The 11,276-nt window shown below is 35.6% G+C and overlaps 2 protein-coding genes across 3 annotated transcripts in view; one reads left to right on the plus strand and one right to left on the minus strand.

The window, feature by feature from the left end:
- Window positions 1-11,276, plus strand: part of LOC110459969 (UHRF1-binding protein 1-like) — a 94,693-nt gene that overhangs the window by 63,544 nt on the left and 19,873 nt on the right. The gene's annotated exons all lie outside the window — the stretch shown is intronic.
- LOC110459971 (protein trapped in endoderm-1-like) lies at window positions 1,959-3,840 on the minus strand. Its single transcript, XM_021512552.1, has 2 exons — window positions 2,359-3,840; window positions 1,959-2,270 (listed from the first exon to the last, which is right to left on the minus strand). The coding sequence occupies exon 1, from the start codon at window positions 3,319-3,321 to the stop codon at window positions 2,365-2,367; it is 957 nt and encodes a 318-aa protein (XP_021368227.1). The 5' UTR covers window positions 3,322-3,840; the 3' UTR covers window positions 1,959-2,270; window positions 2,359-2,364.

An 11,276-nucleotide genomic window follows, 5' to 3' on the forward strand; every position in this document is an offset into this window, starting at 1 on the left:
ATCACATCTAAACAATAAAATAAAGCTACCAGTATCTATGATATAACTCAGGTGACCGCTAAGGCCCTTGGGCCTCTTGTTACAGATATTGTTAACCCTTTCACCACTGTAGACCATAATGGACTCATCCAGATCAATGCATGTATATAGTCTACTAAAGTTGCATAGGGGTGAAAGGGTTAAATAGGTTTCCCTAGCATAGCTAGCTCACTGTCCCTATATGGATTTTTGACTTGGTATAAAAACATCATTAGAACGCATTGTGTGGCATACCAAAATATGGTCATACAGGAGAGGGGGCTCATAATGTTCCTGTCAACATTGACTTATGACAATAAAATGTGTTTAGACTAAGGTCGTTGTGACATACTTTGAGACTTAAGTTGAGCTTTGATTCACAGCATATTCTTGGCTACTGTTTCATGTAATTTAGATGTTTAAGATTTGGTATTAAGGTATATCATGAGAAGGCAATGTTTTGCAACCAGATCAACTTCTGATCTTTTGACCTTTGATCTCAGTTCACAAAATAAACAAATAAAGGTTCCTAGTGCATGTCTTGGCCATTGTTTCATATATGTGAACATCACATTGATGTAGTATGCGATATATCATGAGAAAGCACTGTGTTGCATACCAACAGAATAACATGACCTCTTTTTGGCCTTTGTCTTTGACCATAATTACCAAAATAAGGGTCCTTTTGGGCCTTTGTTCTTGACCACAATTACCAAAATAAGGGTCCTTTTGGGCCTTTGTTCTTGACCACAATTACCAAAATAAGGGTCCTTTTGGGCCTTTGTCCTTTACCATAATTACCAAAATAAGGGTCCTTTTGGGCCTTTGTTCTTTATCACAATTACCAAAATAAGAGGGTCCTTTTGGGTCCTTGTCCTTGACCACAATTACCAAAATAAGGGTCCTTTTGGGTCCTTGTCCTTGACAACAATTACCAAAATGTGGGTTTCAGGGCCATAGTTTCATTAGGAGAGATCATTTTTGGTATGCATGTACATTATGGTCAAGTTAATCTGCTTTGGAAAAAAACGCAATTCAGTTAATCCACAAGAAAGCAACAATAAAAAAGTGCTGAATGTTACATTAGGAAAATGTTAACTTTATTTTCACTTAAAACCTTACATTTCACTGGTGAAAAATGGAAATAAAGTGGTTTTAAATATGCTTCCTCATTCAAATATACAATGAAACATGATGTCAAGATGTGAAGCACATCTCATAATTCTACCCAGCATCATTACTGTAAGATAGCAGACAACAATTGTTTCTGTGAAGTTGAGCAGATATTGAATCTGACTCAGTGATCATGGACAGTGGTATTTTGGAAATACTCACCAAGAAATTGTCCTCGGCTCAAATTACATGGAATCTGGTACCAGCTGAAGTATTGACCACCATATGTTCAACTCATTCATCCCTACATTTTTAAAATGAACTTGCCTAGTGTTTGATTTGGTAAGGTTCATATGTGACTAGGGGTGTCACAATACACCAAGAGTGTTTCACGATATATTGCAATACAGAATTAATATTTTTCAAAACGTATCCCAATATATTGTCATAGGAAGAATGTGCTCAATTTTATAATAAGTTGTAGTCAGAATATTATCAACTTCAATATGTTAGAGTTTCTAAAGCTGAAGACTAACTGTTATTGGTCCTACAGCAGAAGGCCTTCAATATGTGAGAGTTCCTAAAGCTGTAGACTAACTGTTACTGGTCCTACAGCAAAAGGCCTTCCATATGTGAGAGTTCCTAAACCTGTAGACTAACTGTTATTGGTCCTACAGCAAAAGGCTGTAAACTAACTGTTACTGGTCCTACAGCAAAAGGCCTTCAGTATGTGAGAGTTCCTAAAGCTGTAGACTAAATGTTATTGGTCCTACAGCAAAAGGCCTTCAATATGTAAGAGTTCCTAAAGCTGTAGACTAACAGTTACTGGTCCTACAGCAAAAGGCCTTCCATATGTGAGAGTTCCTAAACCTGTAGACTAACTGTTATTGGTCCTACAGCAAAAGGCTGTAAACTAACTGTTACTGGTCCTACAGCAAAAGGCCTTCAATATGTGAGAGTTCCTAAAGCTGTATACTAACTGTTACTTGTCCTACAACAGAAGGCTTTAGACTAACTGTTATTGGTCCTACAGCAAAAAGCTGTAGACTAACTGTTACTGGTACTACAGCAAAAGGCCTTCAATATGTGAGAGTTCCTAAAGCTGTAGACTAATTGTTATTGGTCCTACAGCAAAAGGCCTTCGATATGTGAGAGTTTCAGAGGCTCTAGACTAACTGTTACTGGTCCTACAGCAAAAGGCCTTCAATATGTGCGAGTTCCCAAAGCTGTAGACTAACTGTTACTGGTCCTACAGCAGAAGGCCTTCAATATGTGAGAGTTCCTAAAGCTGTAGACTAGAGGGTTGATGACAGTGTGTGACCATGCCGTATAGAGACAGGCTATTATGATAATAGGGTCGTACTTAGAGTCGTCCTGGTCTAGTATGGACAACAAAATGAATGGTGTGTAGAGCAAAGTGAACGTGGTCAGTATAAGAATGACCGTGATGACCAGCTGTCTTTCCTGCTTGTAACGCCTGGTGCCAGGTTTATTGGGCTGGTAAGTGGACTGGTGAATGCTGCGACTAGCGTCCACTTTGAACTTACTGGTCCAAACCTTGTAGATCATGGCTATGTAGCAGAAGGCAAGGATAGGCATGCTCACACCCACTGTTAATAGAGTCAGGAAGCTACTATAGGAGTCGCCATTGAAGGGATGGCAGAAAAACCTCTGGGGATCATACTTGAGCTGCCCCCATACCTCCGAGGCGGGGAATATCAATAAGATCGGGTAAATACTCCAGGAAACAACCAGCATGACTACTACATTGAATTTTCGTTTGTATATCTGTTGGTACTTGTCAAAATGTACTACAAGTATGTATCGGTTCGTACAAATTAGTATGAGGCCAAGAATCTCTGAGCCGACCATGCTGTATGTCAGGAAACCCATGATCTTACAAAGTGTGTCGTCCACCTTCCCAGCGACACGTTCTTGGTGGGTGAATGAGAGGTAGGAGATATAGGGCAGGGAGAATACACAGGGAATTAGGTTCAACATGATCAGGTTCAGAACCAACAAGATGGCTGCTTCCCTGTACAGCCTCGTTTTGATGATAGCCAGGATGGTGCTGGCATTAGTGATGAAACCAAGAGATGCAATAGTGGTTGCCGCGACATTATGGAGGAGTTGGGTTTCCGTGGACATGAAAACATGGTCAGTTTGATTAACTTTCAATGGTTCCTGCATGACTAACAATTGAAAATAGAAAACCGATATATATATTACAGGGTGATATATGCACTAATCAAACACATGTAGGCAGGATGAAGCATCACAGTAAATACATCAAAGCTGAGGGAAAACAGTTACAATTACAGATTTGTCACTTTATGTCTGTCATAACAGGTTGGGCAAATAATTGTCGCAGCCATAGTGAAATATTATCATTGATTGTCTCCTTTTAAATCCAAATCCGTGTTGGTATATTCCAACAATTTGTCCCAATGATGTTTCCTGTTAGGTAGCGATATAACCAAACTATGTGTATAGTTTGTGTCCTTAAAAATCTCTGTGGCGATATATATATATATATATATCTAAACATTGCCCAAATGTTGTGTCCTGTTAGATCTCCATGGCGATACATCCAAACATTGCCCTGGTGTTCCTGCTGTTAAACTCCTATATATTTAATTGAACACCATTAATCATAAAAACATCTTAATCCATCACATCATAAGTTATATTAATCCATCACATCACAAGATATCTTAATCCATCACATCACAAGATATCTTAATCCATCACATCACAAGATATCTTAATCCATCTAATCAAAAATATATCTTAATCCATCACATCAAAAAGATGTCTTAATCTGTCACATCACAAGAAGTTTTCTTAATCCATCACATCATAAAGACATCTTAATCCATATAACTTCATAAAGATGTCTTATTTTATTACAAGATTAATTTGTCTGAATCAATATCATCTTAATTACATCTTAGTCTATCACATCATTAAAATGTCGTAATCCATTACATCATAAAGACATCTTAATTCATCTTCTCAATCCACTGTCCTCCAGTAAAGAATAGTACACTATTACACATAAAACAGTGATGAAATCTTTTGTCTCCTTGATGCCACTTGAATCAAGTCTGTTGCATTTGACCTTGAAGTTTTGTCCTTGAAACCTGTCAACCAACAGACATGAGTGACCTAGTGAAATCAGTTTTATGTTTCACATTTTCTTAATAAAAGAAATGCAACACGAGATAAATCCATCTTAACAAGTATATGCTAAGTTGATATTACAGACAAGTGAAAAAATATTTCTTAATCTCGTAACTTGCATATACAACAGGCACTTACACATGAATGTTTTCAGAATAAAATTTCCTGGAAATCACTGCGAAATATATTATTTTGCTCAATAGTGTTGATCCTTCTTGTCTTCGATTTCTGATGGCCAATTACCTTCCGTATTACATCTGAACCAATCAGAGAGGAGGTTACATGACATCTAGACCAATCAGAAGTGATGGTTGTTGACAATGAATCCAGAGTGCTGAACGTCATCCCTGTACTATTTGGGTGGGAGATGCGAGTCTGTTGCGATGGGGGTTTTCCATGATGAATTGCTGTAGCATACAAAAGAGTGAAAAACATCACACATGTATATTTACATCACAAATCTTTGGAATGATTTAAATACAGAAGTGTGAGCACTTAATGGACACAATTTTTGTTATAAAAGAATTAATGCAGTTTTTGTACTTAGGACCGAACACAATCTTGTATAATGCATTGTCTTCGTCAAAGATTGAATGGCTGTTTTGTTCCATTCATAAGCAAATTCACACCAAGTCTCCCGAAGTATTCAATGAACTGTCACGTACAAATATTTATATGTAGAAAGGGAGGAAGGTGGGTTTCCATGTAGTTACAAACACCAATATACATATAGATTGAGCCATAGAAATCAAGAGTTGATGGGACATTGATTTGGACAAAAAATACCAACTTAAAATGGAAGCAAGGCATATTGAATTGAAAGGACTAGCAGAGAAGTATGGAACCTGTGTGGAATGGTTAATGTCGCAACAAAGAACTCTGATCATTAGTGAACTGAAAAAAAATAAAAAATGTTATAATGTATATACTCTAATGATGCCCTGGCTATATTCTGCACTGAAATACCAAACACTCTGAACTACACAGTTTATAGGGTGTTTGACAGTGTTTGAACTATTGTTGGTATGGGTTTAACTCATGCCATCAGGAGCAGTTTGTGAAAAATTTCCAGACAGGGTCTTCAAATAACAGTATTTACATTATTTATTCGGGCCGGTCCATGGTCAAAATAAATGATATTAACATATTTCATCTAATAAGTGCACCTGTCCCTATAAGAACACCCCACCTTTTTTTCTTGGAAAGATGATGGGTGCACTAAATTAAAATTTGTAAAAATGTTGTTTACTTCCTGGATCTGCCAATATGATCTTCAATCTTTTGACCAAAGACTTTGTACCCTTTAGTGTTTACATTACATTATATAGCCAGTTGTCCAACATTATTTGTTTTTAATCAAGATTTGGCCAATTGTCTTGGAAAGGCATTGATATGTCCTCTGAAAGATTGCAGAAATGTTTCAAGTTCAACTGTCTCAAAGCATGCTCGTTTTCATTATTGCTCACTTAATCATCCAATAGATCCGTCAAATAAAATCTCACGTGTCAAGATCAGTTTCATTATTCAATTCAAGAAATTCTTGTCATTTCTCATTCTGGTTTTTTTGTCACTAATTTCAATTAAGTATCATCTCAATCAACTTTCAAATCTTTCATTGTTTTCCAGTGATCGTGTTAACATTAGCGATAACAACGGTCTTGGAAAAACTCCAACAACATCGTCATTTTTCACTGAAGCATGTCCACTGAGCATCCATTTTAAACAGGAATTAAGTTCTACTGTTGCCATGTCTCGAAAAATCTTGCAGATACATGGGGCGGCATGTTTTGATCAGTTTGAAAAATCTGGACACGGCCAGTCACCCCTCTTGTGTTTTTGTAAGTGCTTATTAGGAAGAATATGGTATATGACTAAGTGCACAGTGCGCTTATTAGGTAGAAAATCGGTATATGATTGTAAGTGCACAGTGTGCTTATTAGGAAGAATATGGTATATGATTGTAAGTACATAATGTGCTTATTAGGAAGAATTACTTATTAGGAAGAATATGGTATATGATTGTAAGTACATAGTGTGCTTATTAGGAATAATTACTTATTAGGAAGATGATGGTATATGATTGTAAGTACATAGTGTGCTTATTAAGTAGAATATTGTATATGATTGTAAGAACACAGTGTGCTTATTAGGAAGGATATGGTATATGATTGTAAGTACACAGTCCGCTAATTAGGAAGAAGATGGTATATGATTGTAAGTACACAGTACACTTATTAGGTAGGAATTGGTATATGATTGTAAGTACACATTGTGCTTATTAGGTAGAATACAGTATATGATTGTAAGTACACATTGTGCTTATTAGGTAGAATATGGTATTTGATTTTAAGTGCACAGTACACTTATTAGATAGAATACAGTATATGATTGCATGCCAAATATTATAAAAAAATACAGTGAAAGAGATCCTTTGGGAATTCAGTGCAGTTCTATACAGAGCTAATATGACACTTTGCGAGTGTATTACTTGTAACACTGTCATGATCCTGCAAATGATTTGTAAATATTTTACTATTGTCAAAGTTACGATGGAATTCAATCTTGCTCTGGTGCATTGGATCAGATGTCATGTAATTGTGATGTCTGTCGAAAAAAAGGTTGAGTGGCATTTAATCATTAGGTAACAGCAGAAAATATTTTTAAGCGATGAATAAAAAAAAAAGTGCTGTTCAAGTAACAGTATCTGGTCTTCAATGATATTGTATCTCATGCATGTAAATAAACATGATACGTTTTGAAATTTTGTCCGATTTAGTGTGTCCGATTTCTCCCATAGGCAATACATGTATAACAGCTGTCATCAGTGGATGGTTGCAGCCGGTTGACTGGGTATCTAAATTGCGACATTGCATGCATCCAATTAACATAATTTGATCCTTGATAACTCAGAAATCATGAAAATACAACAGGTACGAAACCTACTTTAATAAAATCTTTAAACAGGTTTAAACAGTAGTTTATATATATTACTTGTTATTATATTGTTATATAATTGACCATTGATGACTTAACTCATTCACCCCTGAAATTTCATAATGAACTATTCCAACCTTTGAATTGGACGAGTTCAAATGTGCCTTCAGGGGTCAATGAGTTAAATTGTCCATTTATTGGCTTTGAACTTTACTAAAATATGTCATCTAAAGTAGCCAGTAACTTTTATTTACATGTAACTTGTCATTTCGACACTAAGACAAGGTGGTATGTAATATAAGTCGGATTCAAAAACTTGACATTGTGAGGTACAGCCTACGTTGAAATCAGATATTTTTGTATTGCCCAAATTTTGTGGTTTCCCGACAAAATACCATTTCATTTCAGTAATAATTACAGTGAAATAAACCCACAAAATAAAAGAAATTAAAACCCCACGAAAATTAGTGATTTCACAGTAATTAGTAATAAGGTGTTAATTTATCTCTTTGCATGAACTGTCATGTGGCATCAGACATGTCTGTATCGGAAAAAATAGACCAAACGTATTTATAGATATTCTAGGGCTTCTGAAATGTCAAAATGTCATCAAATTAAATCTTTATGTGAATGTGATAAAATAAGCTTGTATTAATGTATGAATATAGATTTCCTTTAAACCTGTTCAGTAAGATCAGCCATTATAGATAGTGGTAACCTTTCACAAAGAAACCAGGGTTTTTAATTGGTAATAGAAAGAGAACCGAAGACTGTAATAGCAACAGAATCTTGGGTACCTTTGATAAGTAAACTGGAAAGCGTAGTGGCTACATTCAACAAAGAAACCAGATGTTGTAATGGGATTTTTGTAATGGTTTCTTGTGACAGAGAAATTCAAGATTGTATGGCACAAGAAGAGTGGTTACTTATCACCATGAAACCAGGGATTATATTGGCACCAGAATAGTGGTTACCTTTCACAAAGAATCCTGAGATTGTAATGGCACAGAAGACTCAGGTCATCTTTCATGAAGAAACCTGAACTGATATTTGTAACCTTTTGGAAGAGAACCGTACGTAGCTTGTAATGGCATCAACTGGAGACTGTAATATTTATGGAATCATGGGTACCTTTGATAAGTAAACTGGAAACAGCAGTGGCAACAGAATAGTGGCCTAGTCTACTTTTAACGAAGAAACCATATGTTGTAATGTCATATTAGTAATGGTTTCTTGTGACAGGTTCCACTATACTCTTTCAAGGTTGTAAAGGCAACAGAATAGTGGTTAACTAGATTTCACAAAGAAACCAGGGATTGTAATGGCAACACAATAGTGGTTACCTAGATTTCACAAAAAAACCAGGGATTGTAATAACACCAGAATAGTGGTTTCCTAGATTCACGAAGAAACCAGGGATTGTAATGGCAACACAATAGTGGTTACCTAGATTTCACAAAAAAACCAGGGATTGTAATAACACCAGAATAGTGGTTTCCTAGATTCACAAAGAAACCAGGGATTGTGATGGCAACAAAATAGTGGTTACCTAGATTTACAAAGAAACCAGGGATTGTAATGGCAAAAAAATAGTGGTTACCTAGATTTAACAAAGAAACCAGGGATTGTAATGGCAAAAAAATAGTGGTTACCTAGATTTCACAAAGAAACCAGAGATTGTGATGGCAACAAAATAGTGGTTACCTAGATTCACAAAGAAACCAGGGATTGTGATGGCAACAAAATAGTGGTTACCTAGATTCACAAAGAAACCAGGGATTGTAATGGCAACAAAATAGGGGTTACCTAGATTTCACAAAGAAACCAGGGATTGTAATGGCAACAAAATAGTTGTTATAAGGCTTTCACAAAGAAACCAGGGATTGTAATAGCACCAGAATAATGGTTACCTTAATTTGATGAAGAAACCAGAGGCTGCAGTGACATAAGAATGGTTATCTTTGACAAAGTAACCAGATATTTTTATGGGAACCGATTCATGGAAAAAATTAAAGATTGTACTGGCACCAGAATAGTTGTTTCTTTCGTCACGGAAATTGGAGAATATTTAAATAACATCAGAATACAAAACATATAATCTCCTGTAGACTTAGCTATTTATAATGTAGTATTACTTCCCCCTCTACTTTGAAACTTAAGTCAAATGGCAGACCTGTGATTCAAATTGTACGTAGATTTGTGTCTATAAAGAGCTGAAGGAATAGGTCACTCGAGCACTTTCAACAAAAATTGGTGTCTAGCGGACAGTAAATGTATAACATATGAGTTAGTCTGATCCGCCTGATGCTTATAATTTGAATATGAATACATGTTAGGCAAAGAAGTTTCAGACCAGGAAGTTACTGTCAGATTCAAACTTTTAGCAGGATATTAATAGCCGATTTCATGAATTGTAAACGAATATTGAGCGTGTATAGTATACGAAAGTTAAATAGGTTGTCTTTTAAAACACAATCAAACATTAGGAGGTATAAATCACATGCGATTATGAAAACAATTCATTTCTCAAGAGATTTTCGATTAAAAGTGGTATTGATTTCAGTTTCACACAGATTTTTCTAATTTCAAAATGATGACGAAAAAATGTGTATTAAGTATTGTTTTTAGAATTAGAAATGATGGAACTTACCTGGATTTGTCGGTTTGGTGAACACACTTTTGTCCTTCAAAACAAAATCATGAACAATTTGTATGATGTACCCAGATTTTGAGCTGTATGATTTCTGATGTCCGTTTCTAAATGATTGATGTACAATTCTAGTTTGGTAAATAAAATAAATAAAATATACAACATTTGATATAGCGCCCTATCTAGCTAACATAAGCCACTCTAAAGCGCTGGTAGCTCTTTTTAAATGAGAAATTATTTTGTATTTAAACGATGGTTCCAGCTGGATGCTGAAATGACAATTATAGATGTCCAATGTGTTAGTTTTATTGATGAGGACAAATTCCCATGGGTTCATTCAGTACATACAGAACCCAACACCCACACTTAAATATCATAAATAATCTGGTGTCCAATACTACGTCAGATTCCAAATCATGTTGTCTGGTAGCCATTGCAGCTCATTATTCATTAGAAATTGTTTACATGTCTGCGAGAGCATGTTGTGTGTGTAAAGGTGTGAGAATATCTAAATGTGTGGAAATCTTCGAGAGAATCTCTGTGTTTCAGTGTGTGCATGAGAATAGTCAGAGAATCTCTAAATGTATGAGAATCCATGAAAGAATATCTCGATGTATGAGAATCATCAGATAATCTCTAAATGTGTGCAAATCATCAGAGAATCTCTCAATATATGAGAATCCATGAAAGAATATCTCGATGTGTGAGAATCATCAGAGAATCTCTAAATGTGTGAGAATCATCAGAGAATCTCTCAATGTATGAGAATCCATAAGAGAATATCTCAATGTATGATAATCATCAGATAATCTCTAAATATCTGGGAATTTATGAGTGTATCTGTAAGTGAGTGTGTAATAGTCCATGAGATAATTTAATTTATGAGACTCCATGAGAAAATCTCTAAACATGTGAGCTTCAATGAGAAAATCTTTAATTGTATAAGAATCAAAGAGTGAAAATCTAAATGTATGCGAGTCCATCAGAGAATCTTAATTATGTGAGAATCTGTGAGAGAATATATTAATGTGTTGGAATCCATGAGAAAATTTCTAAATAAGTGAAGATTGAAATATTTTGATGTTCGTTAGTGACACATCTCTGAAAAATTCGTGAAACAGACAATTGTTCCTGTAAACTAGAGTTACATCGTCTCATAACTTTACCACCAATCACGGAAACTTTCCCTTGACGTTAACAACAGTAGTTGGGTAGAGGTATACAAATTGTTTGCGAATGAGGCACAATTGTGTGACTTCGTCAACTGTAGATATGGGAGGAGTCAACCAATGCTTATGCAATTTTTAAGCTTTTTAGCCCACCATCATCTGATGGTGGGCTATTCAAATCACCCTGCGTCCATGGTCCGTCGTCCGCC

Source organism: Mizuhopecten yessoensis, unplaced genomic scaffold (assembly GCF_002113885.1).
Source record: "Mizuhopecten yessoensis strain PY_sf001 unplaced genomic scaffold, ASM211388v2 scaffold10275, whole genome shotgun sequence".
NCBI lineage: Eukaryota > Metazoa > Mollusca > Bivalvia > Pectinida > Pectinidae > Mizuhopecten > Mizuhopecten yessoensis.